General features: G+C 53.7%; 3 protein-coding genes across 7 annotated transcripts in view; 2 read left to right on the top strand and 1 right to left on the bottom strand.

The window, feature by feature from the left end:
- Positions 1-5,466, top strand: part of LOC114624237 (cingulin-like protein 1) — a 37,117-nt gene extending 31,651 nt beyond the window's left edge. For 2 of the 4 annotated variants that reach the window (XM_028771093.1, XM_028771096.1), the window contains one exon: positions 4,780-5,466. The gene's annotated coding sequence lies outside the window, so the exon portion shown is untranslated. Of the gene's footprint in view, positions 1-4,776 lie in introns of all 4 variants that reach the window. The other 2 variants (XM_028771092.1, XM_028771094.1) reach the window with 1 other exon arrangement.
- A 567-nt stretch (positions 5,467-6,033) lies between these two features.
- On the bottom strand, positions 6,034-15,456 carry Ovol1 (ovo like transcriptional repressor 1). The gene is made up of 4 exons (XM_028771285.1): positions 15,357-15,456; positions 8,556-8,773; positions 6,588-6,777; positions 6,034-6,372 (listed from the first exon to the last, which is right to left on the bottom strand). Exons 1-4 carry the CDS (start codon positions 15,454-15,456, stop codon positions 6,077-6,079), a joined length of 804 nt encoding a protein of 267 aa, XP_028627118.1. The 3' UTR covers positions 6,034-6,076.
- An 8,863-nt stretch (positions 15,457-24,319) lies between these two features.
- Ap5b1 (adaptor related protein complex 5 subunit beta 1) lies at positions 24,320-27,565 on the top strand. Of its 2 annotated transcripts, XM_028771097.1 has the most exons (3): positions 24,320-24,382; positions 24,735-24,906; positions 24,996-27,565. In XM_028771097.1, the coding sequence occupies exons 2-3, from the start codon at positions 24,757-24,759 to the stop codon at positions 27,471-27,473; spliced, it is 2,628 nt and encodes an 875-aa protein (XP_028626930.1). In that variant the 5' UTR covers positions 24,320-24,382; positions 24,735-24,756; the 3' UTR covers positions 27,474-27,565. The 2 variants fall into 2 exon arrangements, with proteins under 2 accessions (XP_028626930.1, XP_028626931.1); XM_028771098.1 differs by lacking the exon at positions 24,320-24,382 and having other exon boundaries at positions 24,614-24,906.
- Positions 27,566-27,781: the final 216 nt, after the last annotated feature.

The following is a 27,781-nucleotide window of genomic DNA, read 5'->3' as shown; positions in this document are numbered from 1 at the left end:
CAAAGTTCCAGAGACAAGAGCCAAACTTTGGAGTGCAGCAGATCCAGCTCAGATTGTGCTCACTCACGAGTGTGACCTAGAGCAAGATGGTTCATCTCCCTGAGCCTCAGTTCTTTGTCTAAAAATAACCACAATAATAGCTACCTCTGCAGATTGTTGTAGGGATTAGAGGTGATGTCAGAGACAAACCCCAGCATCCCGCGGCCCTGCGCATAGTAGGAGCTCAATAAATGGAAGTAGTGATTACCTGTGGTCACAGGACTGTTTGTGCTATGTATGAACTCTAGAGTTCACAGAAAGTGACACACAGCTTCTCTTGGTGACGCAGGAACTCCTGTTTTGGGCTACATGAATGTTGGGGTCTCACAATAGTTTCTACTCTTGTGATGACAGTCAGCATCTTTAGTACCCTGGATACTCAACGGCACACAGCTGGTGTCCGCTCTGGGCAGCTGCTGCCTGGATTTCTTCTCTGTTGACAATAAGGGTTAGGGGAGAGCTGGAAAGGGGTCCTGTCCACTGTCAGCTCTCCCTCAAGTCTGCCGTTGAAAGTGAAACACACAGTGATCGGTGTGTCTGATCGGCGTAGGTGGCATAGTGACCTGGCCGCTACCACTCACAACTCTGATCACCTGGAAGATTCCTACTGATGTTCTGAGACAAGGGCTCGTTGCATTTTAAAAGTTTGATTTGGGCAGAATAAATGCAGCTATTTTATAGAAGCCCCTCCCTCTAGGGATCAACTTTTCATGGTTTCAGGTAACAAGTCCACTACAGTCCAAAAATACCGTGTGGAAAATTATGTGTACTGAGATAAAGAAGGAGGAGGGAAGAACAGCAAGCACACATTCATCCAGGTTTATAAATTAGGAGAAAACTGGCTAACGAACACTAGGACCCCAAAGATAGCTAGGAATTTTTTTGTGGTTTTAGAGTTACATTTATTTATTTATTTATTTATTTATTTATTTATTTATTTACTTATGTGCACACACACACATCCACACATGCACGTATCACAATGCACACATGGAGGTTAGAGAACACCTTGCAAAGCCAGTTCTCTCCTTCCATTGTGTTTGTCCTAGGGATTGAACTCAGGTGCCTCTTCATGTTGAATCATTCCGCTGGCTCAAGGGAGATCCCGTGTGTATCATACCTGCCGCCCCCAGCCTGGGTCTCCGTACTTGACTCAGTCCTCTAGCTCTGCTTCTGTTATGGCTCCCATTTGCTCCCAGCCTGATGTCCCCAGGGAGCTGCAGGAGGGGTCAGAGTACACAAGGCGGTATGGAACACCTTGGTGGGTCAGAAGAGCCAGCATGGCCCTTCTGCCTGAAGGCCTGGGCGGGAGAGCAGGTGTCCAAAGAGAATCCAGTAATGTAGTGGGGGCGGCAGGGGTGAGAAGGAAGCCTGTTGGTTTTGGACGTGAGGATGGGACAGCTTAGCTTAGGGGTCTGCTGTCACCTGGGGGAGTAGACCCAGAGGATGGATCATGGAAGCCCCTTCCCACATAAGCCTTTACCACCCCAAACAGAGCCAGCCGCAGCCTCCCGTCTGAGCCACACGGTCTAGTGTTTGTTTCTCCTCCTGTCCGTTCCCAAGCACTTCCTTTCAGCTCTGCCTTTTTAGGAATGGCCGTTAGACCGAGAAGCAATGGCCACAGTACTTTTACCCAGTTTCATGGAACTGTGTGTGAAGGAGCCTTGGAGATTCTTTTTGCCCTGAACGAAATCAGGATTGAGACCGTGTAGTGATTTCTGACAACGGCTTTCTCAGCCAGCAGCCCTGTTAGGGCAGCATCCCTCCGTCCCATGGTCAGGCCGTGACAGGGCTGGGAAGGCTCTTAAGTTCTTCAGCATCCATCCAACCCTGGTATCTCACCAGCCCAGGTTCTGTGGTAGGAGCCAGCTGAAGAAAGGACAAATACAATGGAAGGAGAGAACTGGCTTTTGCAAGGTGTCCTCTAACCTCCCTGTGTGGACTGTGATGCACGCATGTGTGCGTGCAGTGTGCATGCAATGTGGCAGGAAGGGCCACATCGAGCTGGCAAGGCGACTCAGTCGATAAAGGTTTTCATCACCAAGTCTGAATACCCCTGTGATGCCTGGGACCTATAGCAAGCACACATATGGGATGGATGCAAAAATCTGGGAGTGGGGGCACACACCTTTAGTCCGGGCACTCGGGGGGCAGAGGTGGGCATATCTTTGTGAGTCTGAAGCTAACCTAGTCTACACAGAGTTCCAGGCCACCCAGGGATACATAGACTGTGTTTCAAAACAAAACAGAACAAGCCGAGCTGGTAATGGGTTGTGTGTGCATGCCTTTAATGCCAGCACTCAGGAGGCAGAGGCAGACATATCTAAGTTTGAGGCCAGCCTGGTCTACAGAGCTGGTTCCAGTATTACCAGGCTGTACAAAGAAAACCTGTCTTGAAAAACAAAGCAATAATAATTTTTTTTGGGGTTTTCGAGACAGGGTTTCTCAATAATAATTTTTTTTAAAAAAAGAAACTTTCCTTCCACCTAGTAACACAACTTTTCCCTGGCCTTCCTCTCCTCAGTGGGCCAGCTTCTGCCAGCTTCAGGCAACCTTGTCTCCATTGTAATTTGTCAGGACACTTCTTCAGAGGGATCTTGAAGTGAGGCCTCAGACTCATCAGAGCAGAGGGGGACTTTCCAACTTAGGACTCACACATTTTATAGATAAGGAAACTGAGAAGTTGCTGAGAGTCTCACAGACAGGCTGGGCCACACCCAGGCTCCTGATTCCTGCCCTGCTCTTTCTCTGCCACCACTGACCTTGGGGACCAGCTGGGAGTGAAAGGTGGCCTTGATAGCTGTGGCAGTGACACTTCCCCATCTTGTTTTGTTTGCTAGTTTGCTTTCTGAGAGCCAGGCGCAGCCTTCCAACTGGTCCATACTTCAAAGTCTTTTCTTTCCATCCTGTCTATTCACCAGCGTCTCCATCCAGTTCTGCCGGCTTAGGACTGGCCGTTAGACCTGGAAGCCATGGCCTCTTTTCATATCAAAGGACTGAGTTTCAGGCCCTGCTCTCTCCCTCTAATCCTGCTACCCAGGCTGGCCTCCAATTTAGAATCCTCCTGCCTCAGCCTCCAAGTGTCCGGATTATGGGTGTATGTCACTATGTCCAGCTGAGACCACACTTTTAAAGCTGTATTGTCATTTTTAGTGGGGAGCCCATCGCCTAACTATGGACTTTTGTCTGAAGTGTGCCATGTGCAGCTCTCTGCCGGCAGTGTGCAGGGTCTTCTGGGCACAGGTCAGGCTAGATGATGCTAACCTGACCCTACTCCTAATTGTAAGATTTCCCTTTACTGGTCTTGGAGACACTGACAGAATCTACCTGAGGTTAGCTGGAGAATCAGATGTGGTCATCTATGGAAAGTGCTTCCAGTGTGCAAGGGACCAACAAGGATTATGTGTGGGATCATCCCTAGGACCTGACTGGAAACGATAGTTTGTGTCCCATCTCTGGGCGTGGTTCCTTTTCCTTTGGCCCAACCCTGGCAAGGTTCTGGAAAGAGGCTAAGTGCCCCAAGTGTTTATCAAGGGCTGAAGGCCTTAAGCCCACCGAGGCCCTCAGAGGGACTCCTAAGCATCAGGCAGATGAAGAAATCCCAAGAAAGGCCCCTTCCTCCCATCCTCTAGAGCAGGGTAGAGCAGTAGCAGATGCGACCACCTGTGACCTAGCTGTTCCCTCCGAGTAGCCAAGGCTGACCTTCAGCTTCTCATCCACCGGTTTAAGACGTTACAAGAAGTTTTACAATCCCAGCTCAGGACAGGGCAGGGTCTGTGTAACCATGGCTGGCCAAGAACTCACTCTGTAGACCGGGCTAGCCTCAAACTCAGAGATCCATCTCGCCTCTGTCTCCTGCGTGCAGGGATTAAAGATGTTTGTCTCCATGGCCTATCTTAGGTCAGGTCCTTATCTTGACATAAACTCAGGCAACTGAGAAGGGAAAAGTTTTGGCAAGAAGCACCAATTGTGCCGGGCAGTGGTGGCGCACGCCTTTAATCCCAGCACTTGGGAGGCAGAGGCAGGTGGATTTCTGAGTTCGAGGCCAGCCTGGTCTACAGAGTGAGTTCCAGGACAGCCCAGGCTATAAGAGAAACTCTGTCTCAAAAAACCAAAAAAAAAAAAAAAAAAAAGAATAAAAAAAAAAAAGAAAAAAAAAAGCAGCAGCAATTGTTTTAATGAAGGAAAAAAAGGTCCAAGAAGAAAACACAGACAACAAAGCCCCAGAGATACAGAAAACATTAGTTCTCTCACTTTACTAGCTGGACGGCAGCTTATAAAACAAGACAGGCAACACAAAGCTTACAATGGCCCCATTGTAACAATTGACAATTGTTACAATGTTACGATTGTTACGATTGACAACGAGCTTACAGACACAGAGATGTAGACACAGTGCTTCAGGACACGGTGATTTTTACATTCAGAGTGCAGCAGGCCAGACACGCTAAGGAAAAATGAAACAAGCCTTCGGAGTGGTCCAGTCTTAGTTCGGAGATAGTCTAGGAAGCTTCCTTTCTCTTGAGTGAGCCCATAGCTGGGTCAGTTCCGCAACTGTGTTCATCCTACACTGAGAAGGCAGGGGCGGCTGCACTGTTTGGCATTCAGGGGCTTCCCCCCCTGCCATGTTCCCAGCCTGACTTGGGGCTCAGTCTCTTATTCTCTGTGGGTTGGCTATAACTCCTTGGATGCGTGAGACATACACCCCTTTGACTCATAGCCCTTTTTTTGTCTCAGCAGGATACCCAGACATACCAGTGGATGAAGGCCCGCTCCCTCAGAGGAGCCACTTGGTCCAAAGGCATTTGGAAAACAGAAGAAATACAACAGAGAAGTTTTATTAGCCTGTCAAAGTTTCTGGTATGTGGATTATTATTCTGTCTCAAATTTTGCTGCTACTCGAGAAGTTTTGACTTAGCGAAGAAAAAAACCTAGACTCCCAGCCTGTTGTTGCCCTTGCCTTAGTACTTGAGATGTGGATTTGGACTTGGTGTCAAATAGCCATCCCGGCTGCTTGCTGAGCATCAGTAGGGCCCACCCTCAGCCTCGGGCCACACCCAGTCAGGTGTCATCAGGCCTAGCAGGAAGACTGGAGCCCTGAGAAGGATGTGGAACCAGGGTGGGAAGAAAGAGGCAAGGCACTGTTTAGGGGAAGGACAGGAGGAATAGTCCATCTTCTGGGCAAAGCAGGAGGAAGGTCTTTAATGAAACATCTCAGAGAACAGGGTGGATCTGCATAACCACCCCAGATCCAAGGCACAGAGGAGGTTTGAAATGTCCAGGATAAATAGTACCTGTGGGGGGGAGAAAGAGCCAGCTCCTCCCCTTTTAGTCTTACTAAACAGTCTCACTGTGGGCACCAAAATATATTAATATCTGTACATTTGTCATCTTAAAAAAAAAGAAGAAAATAAAACCTCCTTGGCACCTTGTGGTTGGTTTCCTATAAACCAGGTGATAATGTGGAAAGACCGTGAGCACACATGCACACATGAAGAAATCACACACAGAGCAGTGTGACACACACACAAACGTGCACATGGATGTTCACACTTGGGCCTCTGATGAAAGGGCAGAGAGCCCTTGAAACCCTGAGAGTTAGCCCTGCAGGCGCGAGGGCCCCTGCCAGCACCGCCGCCGCAGTTGTTTGCCGGGATGCTCTTTGCTGGTGTCTCAGTTCTGCTCTCATGGGGATTCACTGCCCATCTTGTACTCGGGATCCCCCCCCTCAGCAAAGATCCCACTCAACATCTGCAAAGTTCTGCTGCAAGAAGTCAGGGCCTGTCTCTATAAGCAGCTCTTTTTACTCACTTGGCCTCATCCCTGCCCAGACACAGGCACCCATGGTCCCAAGCGCAGAGTGGGCCCTGCCTGTAAGACAGACTTCCCACACAGAGCAGAAGTCAGTGCCTCTCACTGTGCACATGAGGCGTGGGAGCATGGTCCCAGATCACTGGTGTTCTAGCAAGAGGTTGCAGGAAGGTGAATGGCTGGGCAGCAGGGAAGTGAACCTGGTCCTTCCCAGGGCCTGTGCTGCTCAGAGATGGGGGCTGCCCTGCAGCAGGGATGTGACAGTGTTCTGCAGGGCCACAGCCACTTTCTTGGAGGTCTTTCGCAGCAGTGGGCTGTCGGGGTGGCGTTCCTTGAGGTGCAGGACATGACCCTCCTGACTCTCAGAGGTGCAGCCACACTCCTCACACACATAGAGCTTGGCCCGGCGCTCCTTGTATGCGTACTTCTGCTGCACGCCGTGGATCTTCTTGAGGTGAGACTCCAGAGAGCAGCGCTGGGTGAAGGCCTTGTCACACAGACTGCACTTGTAGGGCCGTACACCTGCAGACAACAGGAGTCAGCATTAGGACCTGACAGACTACAGAGCCTGTCTGAAGCATCTACACATAGAAAGGTCAGGACACTTGACTGGCAGAGGGACTCTGGAGTCAAAGGAGTCTTTGTCTATGAATGTAGGGCTCTGCTCTAAGCTCCAGGGTGTGCCTTCAGGTCCCAGGAGGGTCTGAGGCATCCCTCCAGCCACAGACTTTACTTACCAGTGTGGGTTCGGACATGTCTCTTGAGGTCAAAGGTGTCATTGAAGCCCTTCCCACAGTAAGTGCAGAGGTGCCTCTTGACGTCATTGTGACACTTCATATGTCGATTCAGCATGCGCTGGTAGGTGAAGGACTTCTGGCAGATATGACAGGTAAAAAGGTCTCCATTTGGACTGTCCCCCAAGGTCACCTGTGAGTGAAGACATTATTTGTGGCGTATATCTAGAAATTGGGACTACCGGCTGGCAGACATGTCACCCCCTTGCACTTCACAACACTCTAAAGAAAAGCAGGCCCACCATTATGGCATGTGACATCTGCAAAGAGGAGCTGCAAAGACCCTCGGGTTATTGGTTCAACTTCCTATTAGGTTCCCAAAACACACCTGTCATCCTGGACTTTTGATCCTTCTGCCTTTACCTCCCAATCCTGGAGTTACAGAAGCGTGCCATCATGCCTGGTCTATGTGGGGCTGAGGGTTGAACTCAGGGCTTTGTGTATGTGAAGCCACGAAGCTACATCTCCAGCCTTAGAAGTATTCTTATTTCTTTTTGTAAAAAAATCTTTTATGTTTATGGGTGTTTTTGCCTGTGTGTATCTGTCTGTGCACCACATACTTGTCCAGTGCCCATGGATGCCAGAAGCAGGTGTGTCTTATCCCCTGGAACTGGAATCACAGACAGTGAGAGGGGCCCTATGGGTACTGGGAATGGAACCTAGGTCCTCTGGAAGAGGACTGGGAGACGGATGAGCCCCACCTCCATCATTTTGTTTTTAATTATGGAAAGTTTCAAGTTCATGCAATGGTGGCAACACTAATGTCACGACTCCTTGCCCGATGCAGGTGTTACTCCATATCTATCACCCTTCTGCTCCTTGTCTGGGTCAAGTGAAGCAATCCCTGGTGACGTTACCCAGTACTGTTCCGAGTAGCTGCAGCAGCAGCCTAGGTGTGACCATGAAGGTGTGGCCGTGTGGCCAGGCCTTATCCTTAACTCTGCTCACATCCAGTGGTTGCCTGGTCCCTGTCAGGGGCCTACACCAGCAATTCCCCTGAGACCCCGGGGCACCTGTCGCACCACACTTCCTTTGGGCGCCCTTCCCTCTAGCCTGCTTTTGACATTCTAGGGAATTCCTTGTCTCTTGACAGTTATGATCCTTTGGAACAGGACCCAGTCTTCTGCCTCTGCTGTCCTGTGCTGTGCTCTGCTATCCTAGCTGTAGAGGTCTGAGGGGTGCAGGGAGGGCTGGCAGGGAGGATGAGTGCAGCTTGAAAGGCAGTGACCAATCACAGCCTCTCATGTCCTCTAAGTCTGTTTCTTCTCCCCACCGCCCATTATTCGCCCCTGTTCTTTGCAGGTATGAAGGGAAGGGACAGCTCCCTCCTTCCAGCTATATCTAGTCTTTGGTCATGAGGGATTGCCCTAGAGGAACAGCCTTCTCAGCTAGTTCTCTGCTGGCAGATGCTCCCAGGCCCTGCGGCTTAAGGGAGCGTTGACCCAGCCAGGTCAGCTGGCTGCTTCCTCTCCTTCACAGCAGGCACCTGAGCTGCCTCATGGGGTGGGTGCTCCTGAGCATGGCTAAGGGTGGGGGATGGGTTGCTCCTGCCCCGTGCACTGCCTGGTCACTGCCATATGCTGTAAGGAATGCTAATTACCCCACTGATTCAGACCTCTTGCTCCATGCAGCCCATATAGGACTCTGCAAGATGCACTGGGGGTGGCTCTTCTCCAGCCCTCTTGTCTTTTGTGGCCAGAAATGAGACTCGACCACTTTCTGATCCTGACTCTAAAGGACTAAACACTGTCACTTCAAATCTCCTTATTTCTTCCATGGGCTCTGGCTAAGTGAGTCTCTGCAAAAGTCAAAATCCAGGACTCAGATCTGTCCCTCCTGTGTCGTATCTGTGGGTTACACATGGGTCTCTACCCATGTCCCTGGACCTCAAGACAGAATGAAAGTTATTACCTTCATCTTGGTTCGTAGGAAGCCCTGGTCTCTGCTCTGGGGATCTGTCAGATGGCTCACATCTTCAGAGGGTAGCTGGGCCACCACGCAGGGCCCTGGGGCCACACTATAGCTGGAGTCTCGAAGGCTCATGTCCAAAGCCAGGGGGCAAGAAGGGGGCTCAGCCACTGATGCCTCTGGTTCCCGGTAGGGTTGTGGTGGGCAGAAGCCGAGGCTGACTGGAGAAAGAAGAAGAGTTAGGTAAGGGTGGGTGGAAAAAAAGACCTCTCAGTGTTCCAGGAAGATTCCCAAGCAAGGAAAACCTGGCATCTGCAGCCTCCCTTCCTCCAGTTGCAGGCATGTGGCAGAGCAGGGTGGGCCCCTAGGCCATCAGATGTTGCACCTCCCTCCTGCCCCATTAAGGTAATTACAGGTGACGCCAGCCAAGAGCCACTGCCCCCTGAGTGATTTGTCTTAGCGGAACTGGGAGGACTGAGTGGCCCTGCCAGTTATTATGCAGCCAAGTGTCCGCCTGCCCCACCTGGGCCAGTCGCTCTGGATTCCAACATGTCCTTACTGTAGGGACAAAGGGCACCACTGGAGGCCCTGGCCAGGGAACGCTCCTTCAGACTCTTTCGAGTCCTTGAAGGGTCCTTGGCAGTCTGGACCCTTCTGGGCCTCTTCTGTAGGCAGACCTTTTGGGTTGGGTGGTCATAGGCTTTCCTTCCCTGACCTGGCCAATCATGCTACTGTACTGTAGCCCATCAGGACTCCTTGGCTCAGGCTGGGCACAGCTCTGTCAGCAAACAGGCCAGGTGGGTGGAGAGGGAGGAGGTCAGGGAGCAGCAGGTGGATGCTCGTAACAGTCTCTGGGCACCCTGCCCAGCACTTACACAACCCTCCCCCACTGCGGGACCGCTCACTGCGGCAGTCAGGCTGGGCACCCTCCGGCAGTGCCATGGCATCACCGATACCTGGCAGTCCTTTGACAAGGCCGCTCCCCTCAACAAACACCTTGAACTAAACTGAACTAAACGGGCCAGGCCTACAAGGCTGGGCTGGGACCCTGAGCTCCAGTCCTTACAGGACAGACAAACACAGGTAATAAGTCTCAAAGCCAATAGACCTGGGACAAGTATAATTTTCCAATTAGTCAGTACAACCTAAGCTCTGTACTTAAAAACATATAAATTAGGAAGTTTCCAAGTTTCAGAAGGAAAAATCAAGAAGGGGTTCAGTACAGAAAGGATGAATGAGTCCAACCAACTGGGATAGACTGGGGTTTCAGAGCCTCAAACTAGGCCCTCTGAATACCAAGCCAGAAATGTCAATGGGGTGGGAGGGTAAGGTCCGAGGCCCAGGCCCCTGCTATTGCCCTCACCTCTTCTGGGGGACTGCCAGGGCTGTGGAGGAAGATAAATATAAAGGTACTTGAGTTTCGGGAGAGGCCCGGTTCTCGCCCCCTCAAAACACAACAAAGGTCTGACAGAGGAAGAATGCGCCCGCCTGCCGCCCAGAACCCGTTCTTCTAGCGCTGGCGTCCGTCTGTCCGGGGGATGGGGGGCCCCTTAATGAGACACCTCATTCCAGGAGTTGATTCACCAGCTCCTGGCCCTGGTCTGGCACCTGAGCTGGCATCCCACCTCTCTCTGAGCCATGCTGACTGGTGTTTGGCTCAAGCTTTGAGTCCAGCTTTCAGAGAAGGGTCTTGCCTGTACTGGGCCTGTGTGACACCCAGAACTGGGACCAGTGGAGTGGGCTCAGAGTAGTGGCTCTCATACCTACTCACCAGACAGACCCCGGGTGAAAGTACAAATCTAGATGACAGTTTCCATTTTTTCTTTTTACTTGTTTTGAGACAGGGTTTCTCTGTAATAGGCCTGGGTGTCCTGGACTTGCACTTGCTTTATAGACCAGGCTGGCCTTGAACTCACAGAGATCTGCCTACTTCTGCCTCCCAGGTGCTGGGATTAAAGGCACGGCTAACACGCCCGGCTAATAATTTCTACTTTTCAACCCAAGTAGAGAAAATGGACCTTTCTAGCATCCTCAGTCTGTCAGTCTGAGTTGGTATGGGCGAGACTTTTGAAAGCTAGCCCAGCCACGTGCACTGGAAATGGGATCGGCAGAGGGCAGAGTGACAGCCTGTGAGGGGAGCTGTCACACTTGGCTCCTTGGTTCTATGAAGGGAAGCTGAGTTAGGAGTCTGAGGTACCCACTATAGAGGAGTAGCCCCTGCCCAACTTTGTTCTTCCACACAACCCTGGAAAGGCTGCTGAGGACAGCAGACAGGACAGAGCTGGCTGGCTGGGCACTCCACGCTGTGTCTACCCGGAACAAAGGGCCAGCAAATCTGCCAGGGTGGGGATGTTTGCCTCAACTTACCCACCCCACCAAACCTGTCTCCCTGCCACCCCCACAAGTGTGTCTCTACCATGGCCGCACGCACAGGGAGTATTCACTTGTGTGCTATCCGCCTATCCTGAGTATCACTGAATGGCAAGAGGCAAAACTGGTTGGGTGTTGCTGGCGCTCCTGTCTCCTAATTAGATGTTTCCGGCAAGGCAGTGACCACTGTGGCTACTACTCATCACCTCCGCCCACAGCCACGGAGTGTGGCAAGGACAACCCAGCTAGCTCTCTCTTCTCCCTCAGGGGCTGGTAAGTTCTCTCCTGTTGCCTTTACCTGGAAGATGTCACAGAGCCGGCCTGGAGCAGCAGACCAGATTTGAGAAGGCAGCCTGTCCAATGGCCATCTCCTACCTCACCCTCCACAGGGCTTTCTTTCAGCCCCTGGCCCAAACATCAGGCAGACTGCCAAGTCTTAGCCCATAAAAGGCCTCAAGACAAGGATGCCCATGGGGCCTGAACCCCCAGCTTTCTGGGGGTATCAAGTTAAGCTGATATGTGATGCGTGAACTTTCGGGGTTCAGCTGATTATGCAGGTGCTGGGGTGTGCATGTAGACCAACTGTGTTCTAATTGTAGGTCTGCTGTAGGCTACCTTGGACACTGATCTGGAGGGGCTTGGTCCCCTGAGCTCCCTCAGACCTGCAGGTCAGCTAACAATCACCTGAAAGGAACAAGCAGCAGCCAGCTGCAGATGCTGCAGCACCAGGACAGGTCTGTCCCTCAGCCTTTTGTGGTCCCTCTATTTAATGCCAGCGTTCTCCAGGCAGGGTTTGCCCCCTTTCCCAGCTGCCTGTATTTCATTCAGTGTCTGTGCTGAAGTGAGACTGAACTCTTGGTTCTCACAACAAGGGGCCTGGCCCTGATGGGATGAGAACTGTACTTCCTGTGGCATCCCTTCACCCTGTCAGCCAGCACGGGGCAGGCTCTACCTGCCTGTCATATGTTGCGTGCTGAAAATGAACAATGATACAAACACTGATGATGGCTAAGCTGTGCTCCCGCTTCCCCACAAGTCTGGAACACTGTCCCCGCCATCCTTTCTGGGGCAGTTTGACAGCTTCTGCCTTAGTACATCCATGCTTGGGCAAATATCTTAGCATCTTGGGTAACAGTGTCTCTTAAGACAAGTGAGAACCTAGCTGACCTCTTCACTGCCCAGTGCCTTAAGCAGTTGTTAGAATGCTCCCGAAAGAAGCTTGGCCCACCTACAACGCTACATGAGGTAGCAGCCCACAGCTGACTTTTCAGCTTGACTACTCAGCCTGGCAAGAGCAGTTAGAGGCAGGAAAGTCTCTAAGTTCAAGGCCAGCCTGGTCTACAAAATAGTGCCATGACAGCCAGGACTACACAGAGAAACTCTGTCTTGAAGGTAGATCTTTGGGATCCAGGCCAGCCTGGTCTTCAGAGTGACTTCCAGGACTACACAGTAAGACTCTGTCTCAAACAATGACAGGAGTGGTCCAGTTCCTACACTGTCTAGCAGCAGTGGCAGGCTAGGCCATGTTATCTTCAGGAACCCTGGCTCCTGCACTTCAGCCTGGCTAGCCTGGGCTTTAGCCTGTTTGTTTGTTTGAGATAGGGTCTCAGATAGCCAAGACTGGCCTCAAGGTTGTTATGTATCTGAGGCTGTCTTTGAACTCCAGATCCTCCCGCTTTCACCTTCCAAGTAAGGCGATTACAGGTGTGTGCACCGCGCCTAGCTTCTGAGCTTTGGACGGGTGCAATCAGAACAGCCCAGCAAGCCAGATTATTAGCCAGAGGGGAGGCTTAGAAGTGGGGGACTTGGAGCTTAAAAGAGGGACCTGGGATTCTCCTGGAGTTCCAGCTTTCAGGCTCAGTCTGTTCTTAGGTCCCTTCTTGACTGTGACTTCAGTCAGCAAGGACCAGCCTTAGAGGAACCACTCCAAGACAAGTCCCCGAATCATTCCATAGTTCGGGAATAGTATTCACCTCCAACCTCAAGGGCCTGTTTCAGCCAAAAAAAACAAAAAACAAAAACAAAAACAAAACAAAACAAAACAAACCCACCATCCTCCCTGTCACCAGAGTAAACACACAACCAAATAGAGAGTCCTGTACCAGAAGAGGTGGTGGGTGGAGAGGAGCCAAGTGAACCCCTAAACTGTGCTGTCTCCTATGGAAAATGGGGTCATAACTTCATGTGCCTGCCTTCAGGTGCAGGCCATCAGCTCTCAGCTGTCAGCAAAGCTGAAGGAATGACCATAACTGCCTTGGGAGAAGACTCTAGAAGCTTGTGTGGGGAGCAGAGTTGAAGGGACTGTGAAGGCTATTTTCCCAAGTCAGGCCCAGCAACCCGGCATCCTTAGTATATGGTAAGCCTTCCCCTCCAGGTGGTCTCTATGATGATTTGAGGGTCTCAGGGAGCTCTGGAGGGAAGGTCAGAACTCACACACTCCCATATTCCCAGCCCTCCTACTGGGAATGGGGTCATTGCTTAGCTGGTCAAAACATGCTCCAAGAGTCTGAGGTAGGGTGACAGAAACGTGCCCAGCCAGCTCCTGGGTTCATGGTTGGCTGCTGGTGGAATGGCTCAGCCAGGAGACAAACACACCCCTGCACTCCAGCTGTCTGAGGCATGCGAGCACGGAATGGCTCTGTTCCCTGTATTTCCAAAACTGTGGGGAAAACGGTAGCTCCAGGGGGCCACCTGACAGACACACAGAAGGAAATTTGAGTCCTGTAACTTCTGCCCACTGGACTTCCTCTTGACTCAGCAGTGAAGGGAGTCTTACAAGAGCTTATTTCCCACCCTGGGCAGGCCTGAGAGGGGGAAGCACCAACCTGCAAGTCTCCTCACTAGAACAGCAGTGACCACCCAGAGACCTCCTATCTACCTAATGGGACAGGCCGTGGGACCAGGTCTCTGGTCTTCGTGTGTCTCAGCTCTGTACGGGGAAATCTCTAGAACCCAGGGAAGTCTTATGATTTGAACTAGCAGAATAGCTCTGTCCTTTGTAAAAGTCAACATATGATCGGTTACTGACAGGGATGGGAAGTAAAACTAAAAATAACAGCACTCTGGGCCTGGCTCAGGACAAGCTCACCTTTACCACAGTCCAAGTTCAGTTTATCAGATCCTAGGGAGCACCTAAGCAGCAAGTCAAACACAGGCTAGGGAGGAGGCTGGAGCAAGGGGCGGCTGTGTCCCTCACCAGTCCTGCTGGAGGTGGAGCACTGGCCAGAACATATAGCCAGGCGGAAATCACAAAATCCCAAGCCCACACCTCAGGTGAGGAGGCTCCCTTCCCTTTTTGCCTCCTGTCCCTCCACACTGGAGATTCTAGGGCCTTTTGGCCCATACCCTCGTTTAAGAAGCCTTCAGAGCAGCCTTACAGCCCCCTAAGTAAAGTTAAGTTGTAAAGCATCCTACCAGCCACTGGATCCTGGAAGGTCTGGCACAAAACATCATTACACCTAACAGCTTTCCAAGAGGGAAATTGAGGCAAGAACCCACATAGAGCCCCTCACTCACCACCCTCATTTCCCCATTTTCTTAAAAGCCTGGGTGGAGCTAGAGAACCTGCAGATCAAGGGTCAAAGTCGGTTGGTTAATTACTACCTTTCCCCCCCACCTCCCGCCCCCTTGGAGGCGCAGGGCAGTAGGCTCCTGCCCCACCCCCAAGACAGGGTGGGGGGGAGTTTTGTATTGGGACAGAAGGGGCAGAAGTGTTCTAGGGTCTCAGAGGAAGATGCTGCTGGAGGAAGAGACAACCCCAGTTACTCAGTTCTAAGTTAACCTGCGTGCTGCCAAGGCGTCCTCCCTAAAGAAACTAGGTACGCCGGCTTCCCGGAGTAAGTATGTACCTTACGGCTCCAGGCTCTTTTGCTTAGTGTCCTCCGCGAGGCTGAAGAGAGGTGGGAGACGTCAAGGGCAAGCAACGTGCATTGGGCTTATTTCCCCGCAGTTCCTGGACCGTCAGGCAGGAGTCCAGGGAAATTCGGTGGTCCTGAATCTCGATCGTCTTACCTCAACCCCACCAAAGTTATGGGCGGACTAAAGCTCCAAGTTTTCTTTTACAATGTAGCCCAAGTTTCAGCGGAAACTCCAGCTCCGCTCCTTTCCATTCCCCGGCCCTCCCCTCCAAAGTAGCATCGCTCCAGTGCTCTTCTCCTGCCTCATGAAAGCCCGGGTTTTCTGGATTTACGACGCAAGAGCCGGAGGTCGCCTGAGCGGTGACACACCCCGCTGCGTCCCCTGTAACGCGCTGCGGGCAGGAGAACCCGGGCCTGAGAGCGGGCAGAGCCTCGGTTTGGAGTCCCCTTCCCCCACCCGCGCTGCGCCGGGGGTCGACCCGCGGCGAGAAGCTGCGTCCCCACGCTCGACTGACCGGCGCCGACCGCTGGTCCGTGCGCCCCGCCCTCCCGGCGCCGGGAGCCCGCGGCGCCTCACCTGGCACGTAGATCTCCCCGCGCTCCTCGTCCGGGAGCTCGCTCCAGTTCCTCTTGCACGTGGAGACGCATGGCTTCTTCACTAGAAAGGCGCGGGGCATCTTCAGTTCCTCCTGGCCCGGCGGGGTTCGCTCCCGTAAGTCGTCTCACCTTTTCTTCTACTGGATCGGAGTTGAGGCGAGGGAACAGGGACAGTTCAGGGAAAGAGTCGCCGAGGCGTATCCACGTTCTGAGGACAGAGCGTACCAGGGACCACGCGTGGCGTTTCCAACTACGCCGAAGGTCGCCGGTGTCCGTAGAGCGGGCGCAGCCAGGTGCACCGGGATCGGAGAAGCGCTAAGCGAGCGTCCTTTAGCTCGACTGGCGTCCCCGCGACTGCTCGCGAAGTCTTCAAGTGCGAGCTGGACGGACGGGTTCACGCTTTATTGGCTCGCGGCGGTGCGTGTTGGTGGCTCGGGCGGGGGTGGGGTAGGGGTGTTGATCTGATCTAATTAGCTTGGAGTGGCCGAGAGAGCGATGGCGCATGCGTTGGGAAATAACGGTGACAACCCACCTATTTGTTACCTGTCGAACCGGTTTCCATTCCGCTGCGGGTGAGGTGGCCTCGCGGCCCGGGCGGGGTGGCCCGACGGAGGCAGGGTTGGGGGGCGTGATTTGGTCCCCACACCCAGAAGTACCAGGCCCGCCCCGGACCTCCCCTGCCCGGCGTGCTCAGGTTTGCAAACTAGAGTTTCGGGGGAGCTGGCACGGGAAGGGAGGGGAGGGCAACGTTATTTGCACCGGCGCTCGCACGCTCTGTGGGCGATGACATAAAACTGGCCCGACAGGCCCGGGCCCAGCCTGGCGCGCCCCGGGCGCCGGGAGAGGCACAAAGCCGCCGAGCGGGAACCGGCAGTCCGGGCCCGAACCCAGCGGCCAGGGATCCCCAAAGCCAGGGTGAGCAATTCTTGGTTCAGCGGAGAGGTATTTGCTGGGCACCGAGTTCTTGCGGTAAGGCACGCGAGGCGAGAGGAGCGCGTGGACCGGGAGGCTCTCGGATGCGCCTGTAAATCCAAAGCTCGAGCCTGCCTTCCGGTTGTGAGAGCGTTTAAACTGCCCTGAGTCCGATCTAATCGAGGGCAGCACCTTGGCATATGGGCGGGCGTATTTGCCCAAAGTCTCCTGGTCATAAACAGCCGGATTTCAGATTCTGAAAATCTGGAAGAGGCTCTAGGATGAGGACTCCAGCTGAGTGAGAGCTGCCGCAGTCCTCTTTTGCCTGTTGCAACCCAGTGTCTTTCCTGGGTGGGAGTTTAGCAAGCAGCTCCCCAACCACCCTGCTGTATTCTTCAGCAGGCCTAGTTGGAGCAATGCCCCACCACCATTGAACTGCCTGAGAGTGTTCTGTGGCCTTCGTGTGAGCCACTTCACTATAACACTTTGGCCGTGGCTGGGTTTCTTTTCCTGGCTGACCTATTAAAAGGCAGGGATGGGACCTACAGTTAAAGGCTGCTAACATTTTAGACTCCAGACTCCAGTACACCTGTCTCAAATAGTGTTAAATGTTTGCCGGAACAGACTGGGAGGAAATTAGTCTGATAAATGAATTCACACAGTTCAAAAGTCAGGAGTCACAGGTGGATACGGTTCATGCTTGCGATCCCAGCACGTGGGAAGCTGAGTTAGGAAAACCGAGAGGGAGAGGCCAGCCCATGTTTCATCATGAAATCCTGTTTCAAACGAAACAAAGGAATTAAAAGAAAGGCTGTCGATATGGCTCAGGAGGTACTTGCCACTAAGTGGGAAGACCTGAGTCCAGCTCTCAGGACCCACAGAGCAGAGGGAGAACACTGATCCCACAAGTTGCTCTCTGACCCGAGGCACACCATGGAACTGGTGGTGAATGCTGACACACATATGCACTACAGTAGTTCAAAGGTGGGGGAAGTTGTTAATACGGTCTCTGAAGCACTGGCTTGCAGAGGGCATTTCAAAAGTGAGAGTACTTACAGAGACCCTGTCCATTCTCCCAGGATTTTTGTGAATTCCCCTGGGTGGATGAGGACAGAGTACAGTTTGGGGCATCCCTGCAGAGACACCAGCCCCCTCCTCACTGAGCAAGAAGAGTTTGACCAAGGGCCCTAAGTCTCTATTCCTGGAGAATTCTATTACCCACCTCACAGGTTGACTGGGAAGGTGGTAGAACACTTCTTCTGAGCCATTAAGGTTTGCTACTTCCCCTTGCTGTCCCTGGAGAGCTGTCTGTCATAGTCCACATTTCCCATATCCCCCTTTCACTTTGATTTTGGACCTCGATTGGCAACTAGCATTAGCTGAGCACCTACTGTATGCTTATCTTTAGCAATAAATCTGGGGTATCAACACAGATTGTCTGGGAGGCAGCTGAACTTGGTTTTTTTTTTTTTTTTCTTTTGTGAGACAGGGTTTCCTCTGTGTAGCCCTGGCTGTCCTGAAATTAGCTCTGTAAACCAGGGTGGCCTTAAACTCAAAAATCCACCTGCCTCTGCCTCCGGAGGGCTGGGATAAAAGGTGTGTGTTTCCAGCTTGGCTTACTTATTTCAGTCTGTCTGACTTTCTTCTCCCCTCAGTGAAACCTATTACTTACTATTTTTGACACAGAGTCTTTCTGTGTAGCCCTGTCTGTCTGCCCTGGAACCCTCTGTAGACTAGGCTGGCCTTGAACTCACAGAGATCTACCTGCCTCAGCCTCCTGAGTGCTGGTTTTACATAGTATTTCTTGAGCTCCTTTGTGTGAAGTCTTATGGTGGGCTGGTCCTGGTGAGTGCCCAGAAGAGTCTATGGTGAAGTCTTAAGCAGCCCTGGACACAAAGCCAGCCCCCCCTTTTTTAACCAGAGAGCAGTTTGAATGTCCAGAAAGTCAGGTGGGGAATTAAAATGGGTGATGCCAGCCAATCCAGTGACTCTGGAGGTCCAGAGAGTCATAGTGAACAGAGCAAGGTCCAGGAAAGGAAGGGGCTCTTGGTCTGTGCTGTCTGTCTGTTGCTGCGACTCCAGTGAGTGATCCATGTTTATGGAATGAATGAATGAATGAATGGATGGATGGTCATTACATTTTTATTTATATGTGTGAGTGTTTTGCCTGCATACATGTCTGTGTATCACATGCATTCCTGGTTCTTGAGGAGACAGAAGTGGGCATCAAATGCAGTGGGAGTAGAGTCAGTCGTACACGGGGTGAGCAGCCATGTGAGCACTGGGAATCGACCTCAGGTCCTCTGGATGTGCTAGCGACAAGTGCTCTTGACTGGTGAGCCATCTCTACAGCTATTTCATCTAAGTTTTTTTTTTTTTTAAGACAATGTCAGGGTTGGGGAGGTGAGGGTGGTACATGCCTTTAATCCCAGCACTTGGGAGGCAGAGCCACTGAGTGTAGCTCTGATTTCGAGGCCAGCCTGGTCTATATAGTGAGACCCTGTCTCAAAGAAGAAAGGAAAGAAGCAAGAAAAAAAGATGGTGTCTCATTGGACCTAGAACCCACAGTTCTAACTACACTGGCTGAGCAATGAGCTCCAGGGATCTGCCTGTCTCCATCCCACAGCTCAGAGTTTACAGGTACACACGGATGCCGGGATCTGAACTCAGGTCCTCCTGCTTGCTCAGCAAACATGTTCCCATTGAGCCATATGCTAGCCCATAGAATAATAGGTCAAACAAAACATTCTTTTGGGTTAGATTTGACCCACAGGTTGCCTGTGTGTGTGAGCTGTGGATTGTTGGCACCCTGGAGATAGATGACAAGGTATGAGCGCTGTGGGGAGACACTTCTGCTCTGTCGCCATTTGCTAAACACCATCCACTCCTATCTCTTAACTTATCTCCCAGGTATTCCTTGAGTGTCCACTAGGGACTATGAAAGGATTAACTAGGGTGACAGGTGGTGGCAGGATGGTGGCAGGTGGGCTTGCTGAAGTCTGGATGAGAGGTGGGAGCCAGCAGGACAACGTGGCAAAGAGCATGAGCGGAAGGAAAAGCCAGGGCCACAGCTCATGATAGAGAACTAAGCTAGAGTGTGCACCAAGCCCCCAGCAGCCATGGTGTCTGGATGCTGAGAGGGAGGAAGCTGAAGACGGGGCCGTGGCAGGACCTGTGTGATGCGCAGAGTGGAGCAGGGGCAAGGAGGTGGCCGTAAAGAGACCAGTGTTGTGTTGGAACTACTGTGATGGTCCAAGTAAGAGATGGTGGGTTGAGTCACAGGGAGAACCAAGCCATGAATCATGTGTCTTGGATGATGTCACCTGCTGGTATGGAGGACAAGAGGCTGAAGGGAAGAGGAGCCACAGCAGGCAAGGACCAGAATGCCCCCTGCATGCTTTCTGATGGTGCTCAATTCTCATCCCAAGGAGCCTGGGGTGTTAGGACTGGCATTGGAAAGTGTTTAGGATTACCCTTCCTGTTCTCGTGGAAGTCCTTATGAGAAGACAGGATGGGATGGAGACAGGGAAGGGGGTGTGAACCTGGAGTTTTAAAGCACAAAGCATCATGGGAGATACATGCTAAGATGACACAGAAAAGCATCTGGCTGCAGTTGGTGCCTGTGGACCTTGGCCAAGGCACCCACCCACTCAGGGCCTCAGTTTCCCTAGCCATAACAATGGGCTCCTAGGTCGAGCTCTGACTTTGGGAGTTAAGAGAGTCTGACTTGCGTTGGAGCATGGCAGCCCTGCAGTAGACACAGCCCCTCACAGCAGGCCAGTGGGCTCCTTTGCCAGCCACTTGAGTGGCTCCCCTGCACCCCCTCAGCTGAGACAGGTGTCATAGTCCAGGTTGGCCCCTAACTCATGTGGGTGAGGATGCTGTTGAACTTCGGTTCCTCCATCTCCCAAGTGCTGGGATTACTAGCCTGTGCCACCACACCCTGCCCAGCAGCCGCCTTTCCAGTCCAGTTTGCTAATAGGCCCATAGAAGATGTAAAGCCCCCGAATAACCTGTGAAGTGCTATAGATGACACTGACTCCTCCATTTAGGGAGTTTTGACCTGGGTCTGCCCAGCTGACTGCCAGGGGGCCACCCCAGCCATATGGCAAAATGCCCGGGGGCCATAGGCAGAGGAGATGGCTTAAGCCATGGTCTGTGGAGTGGAGCTGTTTTTTCTTGGCAGGAACCATGGGGTAAGACTCCACCCCGGGAGCCATGGGTCCCAGCTCAGTGTCCACGTTCTTCCTGTCTGACGTTGGAGCTATCCACCTCCAAGTGCCACAGCCCACAGCCCCAAGCCACTGCTTCTCTCTCCTCCAACCCCTTGTCCCCTAGTTGCCACACAGGTCAAGCCCCTGCCATACTTCACCTGGTCCACAACCAGCCATAGATATTGTGAAAACCCATGTCCCCAACCATGTCTCCCTTCAATAGAGAGCACATCCCCAGGCCGATGCTCTGGTGCTGAGGACCGCTGCATCCCCAAGCTCCCTGTGTGCTCACTGCCCTCCTCCACCCAAGCTCTCCACCGGCTCTTTTCAGCTTAGCCTCTTCTGCAACTGGGAGCTGGCTACCTCCCATTCAGTCTTCTGACAAATGTCCCTTCTTCCTGGAGCTGATGCCCTAGCTAAATTCTTGTCCTCGTTGTCACCTCTACCACTAGGTTCCTGCTCTGACTTTTCAGTGATGTGGAGGTGTAAACCAAATAAATCCATTCCTCCCCAACTTGCTTTTTTGTCACGGTGTTTCATCATAGCAATAACAACTTAAACTAAGACAAAAATATTCTGAACTTAGGAGTGATGATTGTATAATACCCTGAAGACTAAAATCCCCCAAACTAAACATTTTGTGAGGATGAATTAAAAATGGTATTAGTTGGGCCAGCCATGGTGCTGTCCACCTTTAATCACAGCACTCAGGATGCAGAGGTGGGTCACTGTTTCAGGCTAGCCTGATCTATATAATGAGGGTAAATAGGGTCCCTTGGGGCTAGGGAGATGGCTGTCAGTGAAGTGCTTGCTGCATAAATACGAGGACCCTCGTTTGAACACCCCAGCACCCACACAGAAGCTGAGTGTGGTCGTGAACGTCTATGATCTTAGTGCTAGGGAAGCAGAAACGAGGATTCTGGGAGCTCAGCCAGGCTAGGCAAATCAATAAGCTCCAGGTTCAGTAATAGGCCCAGTCAAGAGAGAGACATAAAGAAAGGAAGGAAGGAAAGAAGAGGGGGAGGGAAGGGGAGAGAGGAAGGGCAAGGAAAAGATGTGTGGAGAGCAATTGAAGAAGACACATGACTTTAATTCTTGGTCTCCACAGACATGCACACTTGACATATGCATGCACACATGCAACAATAAAAGATAAAAACAAACAGGTTGACCAGGAAGGGGGGAGCTGTGATTGGGATGTAAAGCCAATAATAAATAACCAATTTCCTAGAAAACCTAGTACTGATGGGAAGACAACAGCAAACATAAAATGTCACACCTCCACATCACTGAAATAAGCCAGAGCAGACACCTGGAAGCAGGAGCTGCTGCAGAGGCCATGGAGGGTGCTGCTTACCAGCTTGTTCCTCATGGCTTGCTCATCCTGCTTTCTTCTAGAGCCCAGGAGTGGTACCACACACAGGGCCTGGGCCCTCCAACATCAGTTACTAGGTAAGAAAACGCCTTACAGCCAGATCTTATGGAGGCATTTTCTCAGCCGAGGTTCCTAACTCCAGCAAGTTGATATAAAACTAGCCAGCACAGTTCTCATGACTGCAAAAGAACACTACGTCCATTGGCAGGGGCCCTCCATTCCCAGCCCCTGCCCTGGTACTCCTATGTTTGTTTGGCCCACGGACTCCTATTATGAAGCATCCTTGTATCCACAGCATCCAATGCTATGGGGATGGGGTTGTTGTAGGCCCCATTTTTACAGATAAGAAAGTCAAGGCCCAGGGCCCCTCAAGGATTAACTTTTCCTTTTTTCAGCATAATGTCTAGGGTTCCCCAAGAACTCAGCTGCATGGAGAGGGGCGGAAATGTAGAAGAGGAGAGGTGAGAGAAATGCCTGTGTCCTTACATCAAACAGGTCACTCTTTCATGAGGGCCTGGCAAGGAGCTGAGGGCACTTCTTTTCTGCCCCATCTGTTGCCAGGACAAAGCAAACATTGCTTCTCATCAGAAGACACTTGGGCAGGCAGATGAGAATAGAGCCCGTTCAGGGACTTGGACATCAGGAGCAGTGAGGGCAGCAGATGGAGCATGTAGCAGGAGCCTAGTCCTACTTACAAGAGGCTGTGGGGCTTTGTGCAAATGACTCTGCCTTCTCTGGGCTCCTGAAAGTACATGTGAGACAGGTATCCACCCTCAGTGCCCAGGGTTGGCCATGAGCCCTGGTGAGTTCAGCAAGATACATCCATCACAGTTCTGGAAACCACACATGCCACCTCAAAGAACCAAAGCCCAGGGAGGCTGGAGGCTGGCAGAGGCTACACCATCAGAAGCTTGGGACGCGGCCAGAGTTGGACTCCCTGACCCCTGGAAGCCTCTCTCCTCAACTGTAACAGGATTTAATAATCCTTTCTGGCTCTCGGAGAGCCGGGAGATCAGACCTGCAGTTATCAGCCCCCTCTGGGCCTCAGACAGGGCAACCAGACGGGCTCCTACTGTAAACCTGCCTGGCCGCCCAGAGCTGCTCTCACCCTGGCCTCTTTCATCTTGGGCCTAATTAGCCAGGCGCCCCACCCCAAAGCTTCTTCAACAGGAGTCATCACTCCCAATTTATGGATGGGGAAACTGAGGTACCTAGAGGGAAGTGGTTTAGAGCTGTCGCCTGTGAGTCAGCTATGGAGCCAGAGCCCAGAGGAGCCAAGACCAGGTCTTCTAGCTGGTCTTGCCCTACTTGCACCCCCCTCCCTGCGCCGTCTCCATCCTCTTTCTTCTTCTACCCCTGTTCTGGGGGCCCAGGCACTCTTCTTTGTAGGACTCTACCTTCCCACTCTCATCTGCAGCCAGGTCAGGATAGTGGGTAGGGAGGAACTTGGACAACCAAAACAGAGAAAGACAAATAGCCAGAGGCTAGCAATGGGAACTCAGGTGTTTCGTCTTGAGAAAGGGTAGCAGGAGGCTTTATACGACGGGGAGCGTGGGATGTGGACTCCAGAAGTTCTGTACCCCTGAAACTAGCGGGCCAGTGGGCACCTGAGACCCTGAGCCACAGGACTGGACTCCGGTAGGCAGTGTGTACTACTTGGCCCCAGGTCTCTGGCAGCCCGGTCGTTGTCTTCTGAAGCCTTGGTTTCTCAGTTCATATCAGGTGTGTTAGGAGCTGAGTGACCCTCCAGGCCCCGACAACACGCACATCCAGAGTCAGAATCCCGTTGTTTTTCGGCTTCCGCGGCCTCTTAAGGCCCCGCCCCGCTCGCTGTACTTTAGCCCGCCCGACCCCTGTTGGCAATCCGTGAGACTTCGGGCAAAGGTCAGCAGCTACTATCCGGCTGCGACCCTGGCGCCGGCTCCTCGCTCCCAAGCAAAGCGAGGTGTCCCCCCCGACGCCCGGTCAGCGTTGAGGACGCCAAGCCAAGCCCTGCGGCGCCGGTCCGACCGGTCCCGCCGTGACCCACGCCTGGCTCTTCCTGCTCTGCCCTGGGACTGCGCCTCGCGCGCCTCCCAGCGGCCGCCCGTAGACCCGCACTCAGGCAGCCGGGCCGTAGCGCGGCTACCCGGGCCGGGGCGGAACGACTGCCGGACGCGCTGGCCGTCTTCCCGATCTGCCCAAGCCGCTGTTCTGCTCCAGGGCCTGGGAGCGCAGTTCCACCGGGGAGCGGACCGGGAGCCCGGCCCACCAAACTCCGCCCCTGCCCGTGCCTGCGGCGGTTTCGGGGCAGGGGGCCTGCACGGCGAGACAGTTACTCAGACCTGGCGAAACCGGCGAGTCGGCACCTGCCGGCCTGGCGGGCGTGGCAGGCGAGACTCCGTTACGCCCCGCCCCTGGGCCCGGCCCGGCCGCCCACGCGCCGCGCGCCCCGCCCCGCCCCGCGCCGCCAGCCTGCCAGCCCGGAAGGAGCCGACCGAGCGCCCGCGGCAGCTGACTCAAGCGGTGAGATAGGCCGACCCGTTACCACGGGCGCCAGGGGCCCGAGCGACGCTGTGGTTTCGATGCCCTTCGTAGGCGGGAGGTTTAATGAGCTCTCTGCACGCACCTCCCGGGCACCCCACCCCGATCGCTGCGGGTCCTATCCTGCAGGCGCCTGGGCTGTTGCTTCCGGGATCATCTCCAAAGCCTCCAGATTTCATCTTGGGACCTAGGCATCGGGGGTCTCTGCTGGGGTCTGCAAGACGGCCCTGGGGTGACAGCAGCCCCAGGGAAGGTGGAGGAGCAGGGCGCCCTCTAGCGGCCGCAAAGGCTTGCGCGTCCTCGCCCCCGTGTCTGACGCTCCTTGCCTTTGCAGAGACGTGGATGACTGACTGACCATGGGGCCCCTGAGTCGAGAAGCCTGGGCCCAGCGCCTGGGGGCTTTCCGAGCCAGCCCATCCGCCTTTCTGACAGGTGCCGAAGGTGAGGATTTGGGTCGCGACCTGTTGAGTGACCTAAGGAGTGAAAAGCTAAGCGAGCAGACCAAGGTAGGTCCTCTCCGTGTGCCCTGCCATGGTCCACATGGCTGCTTCATACGACTGCATGCTGAACTGAATGAGTTCCTCTTAAATCTCAGGTTTCCTTACTGACCCTGAGCTTGGAATACTCTGACAAACTTTGGCCTGATGCACCTGCCGCAGAGGCTGCTGCCACCTCCTTGTTGGACACGCTTGTCCTCCTGCCCTCAAGACCTTCAGCTCTCCGGAGGCTCCTGTTGTTGGCAGCCACCACAGCCCTGGTGTCAGGAGGTGCTCTTGGACGCACTTCGGGAGCTTCCTGCCGGCTCCTGCCCTTACTTCTTGGCTTAGCTTCCGGCCGAGACTTGGGACGAAGCTTTGGAACCGCCTCAGAACAGCGCCATCTACAGGCCACAGCGTGTGAATGCCTTCGAGAACTTGAGTGCTGTAAGCCTGGGCTGCTGGCCAGCGCCCTGGGGATGCTGCGGAGCCTCCAAGGGCAAATGGGTCCCATCCAGCCAGTCAGCCTGCTTCTGGCCCTTGTTCTGCACAACACCTTAGTGGTACGGTCCAGGTCTGGGGCTGGCCTGCAAGGCCGGCTCGTGGCTGAGGACTCCTCCACTGGGAGTTGTCCCTGGGACTGGACGATGGCTGAAGAATGGGATGTCCATCTTAAGCCCCAGGCACCCAGCTGGCCCACAGCTGGAGGGGAGGAGCGTGGCTTTCCAGTTCTAGAGCCCAGCCCTGAGGACACCCGAGAGCTGAAGGCTGCAGTGGCCCAGCTTCTGGACACTTCCTATCTGCTCACTCCCGTGTCTCAGGCTCAACTTCTGTGGCTGTTGGGCTGGGCCCTTCGGGGTCTTCGGGGACAGCCACCAGTGCTTTTCAAGCCACAGCTAGTTCGGCTGCTGGGCACAGCCCAGCTGACACTGTTACACTCAGTTCTCTCTCTGAAGGCGGCCTTCGGTGAGGCCCTGTTCACTGCTCAAGATGAGGTTCTGCTGCTCCGCAGGCTCACCTTGGTAGCCCAGCACCCAGCCTTACCCTCGCCCACACACCTCTTTTACCTGCATTGCATCCTGAGCTTCCCTGAGAACTGTCCACTAGGTCCAGAAGGGGAAGAGGCTGCCCCATTGCTGTTGGGGCCCCAGCTCTGCCGGGGCCTCATGCCCAGTCTCCTTCATGACCCAATGGTCCTCCTGGCCCGCCTGCATTTGCTGTTACTTTGTGCTGATGATGAGGAAGAGGAGAAAGGCCAGCTTCAGGGCCCACAGTGGTTCCTGCAGGAGCTGCTGGCTGGCCTACAGCAAAGGGCAGCCCTGGACGGTGGTCCCCGAGCCTTGGCCACTCTCTGTTTCCAGGCCTCATACCTTGTTACCAGCTGCCTAACTAGACGACCCACAGTACAGACATCTTTGATCCATGGACTGGCCCAGCTGTACCGAGCTCGGCCTTCCCTGGCTCCCCACTTTGTGGACCTCTTAGATCAGGTAAACCCTGAGCTGAGAGAGCCCCTCAGGGAGATGCTGCTCCAGGAGGTGGTAGCCAGGCCAGGCAAGAACGAAGCACTTTGCTGGCACCTGCAGATGCTGGCGAAGGTGGCAGAGGGAGCCGCTCAGAGTGCCACCCTCACCTTTCTACAGGCTGCAGCTGTACACTGCACTGACTGGGGCCTACAGCAGGCCCTACTGCGAGCGTGTCGTGCTCTGCTTCGGACGGGCGGGGGGGATGGCCTGGCAGACTTGCTGCAGAAACTGGCCAGACAACTGGAGAATGCTGATGGCCGGGACCATGCCCGACTGTACTATGTCCTCTTGTCCCATCTGTCAAGTTCCAAGTTAGGGATGGCGCTGGGCCCCTCACTGGCTGCACCTGCACTGGCCTCATCATTGATGACTGAGAACCAGGGCTTTGCGTCAGCTCTGATGGTGCAGGAGACCTCAGCTCCAATTCAGTTGAGTGTGGGGCCTCAGAAGGCCAAGGGCCCACTCCCGGTGCTGCATCTGCAGGTGCAGGCACTGGGTGCTCCTGTCTACTCTCTGGAGCTGCGCTTCCGTGTGGAGGGACAGCTCTACGAGCCTCTGGAGGCTGTCCGTATTCCCTGCTTGCGTCCGGGACAACCTGCCCATCCTCTGTACCTGCCCTTGCAGCCCCGATGCCCAGCCCCTGCCCACCTACACGTCCGGGCCCTATACAGCACACCGGCTGGCCTCACATGCCATGCCCACCTGCCAGCCCTGCCTGTGACCTTTGCTGACCTCTTCCTGCCTTTTCCTGAGCTCCCTAAGGGCTCTGAGTTGCCTTTCTTTGATGAGTTGTGGAACTCCTGCCTGCCAAAGGGTGTAGAAAGTCGTGTGTGGTGTCCACTCGGGCCACAGGGCCTGGAGGCCTTGGTGTCCCAACACCTAGAGCCCTTTGTAGTCGTGGCTCAGCCCCCTACTACCTACCTCGTAGCTGTCCGCCTGCCCCCTGCCTCCATGCTGCTGCTGCGCCTGGAGAAAGCTCAAGTGGATGGTGTGCCTGTGGCTCTAAGAACTGATGACTGGGCCGTGCTGCCCCTGGTAGGGGACTACCTCCGTGGGCTAGCAGCCCACTGAGTGATGCCAAGTGGGACTGTGCTTGTGGCTGGTGCCTGTCAAAGGAGCATATTCTTGTAGCTCCTGCCCCATAAAGTCCCACTCACTGACAATCCCTCCTCACTTGTTTTCTTTTGGACCCTTGTTAGGAGCAGACTTATTGGGATTGGGTTACAAGCCCCCAGAAAGATCCAGACTAATCTTAGTACTGCAGACCTCCAAAATTTCTGCTCGCATAGTCTGAAAAATATGTTCCTCACAGGGTCTGACCTGTGGCCCAAGATCACTGTGCAACTTCTCCTGAAGGCTGGAGCTTGAGGTTGGTTCTC

The sequence above is a fragment of the Grammomys surdaster genome, unplaced genomic scaffold (genome assembly GCF_004785775.1).
Source record: "Grammomys surdaster isolate TR1022 unplaced genomic scaffold, NIH_TR_1.0 205, whole genome shotgun sequence".
Classification (NCBI taxonomy): Eukaryota; Metazoa; Chordata; class Mammalia; order Rodentia; family Muridae; genus Grammomys; species Grammomys surdaster.
Note: the sequence above shows the minus strand (reverse complement) of the source record. Positions and strands in the feature narration are given on the sequence as shown.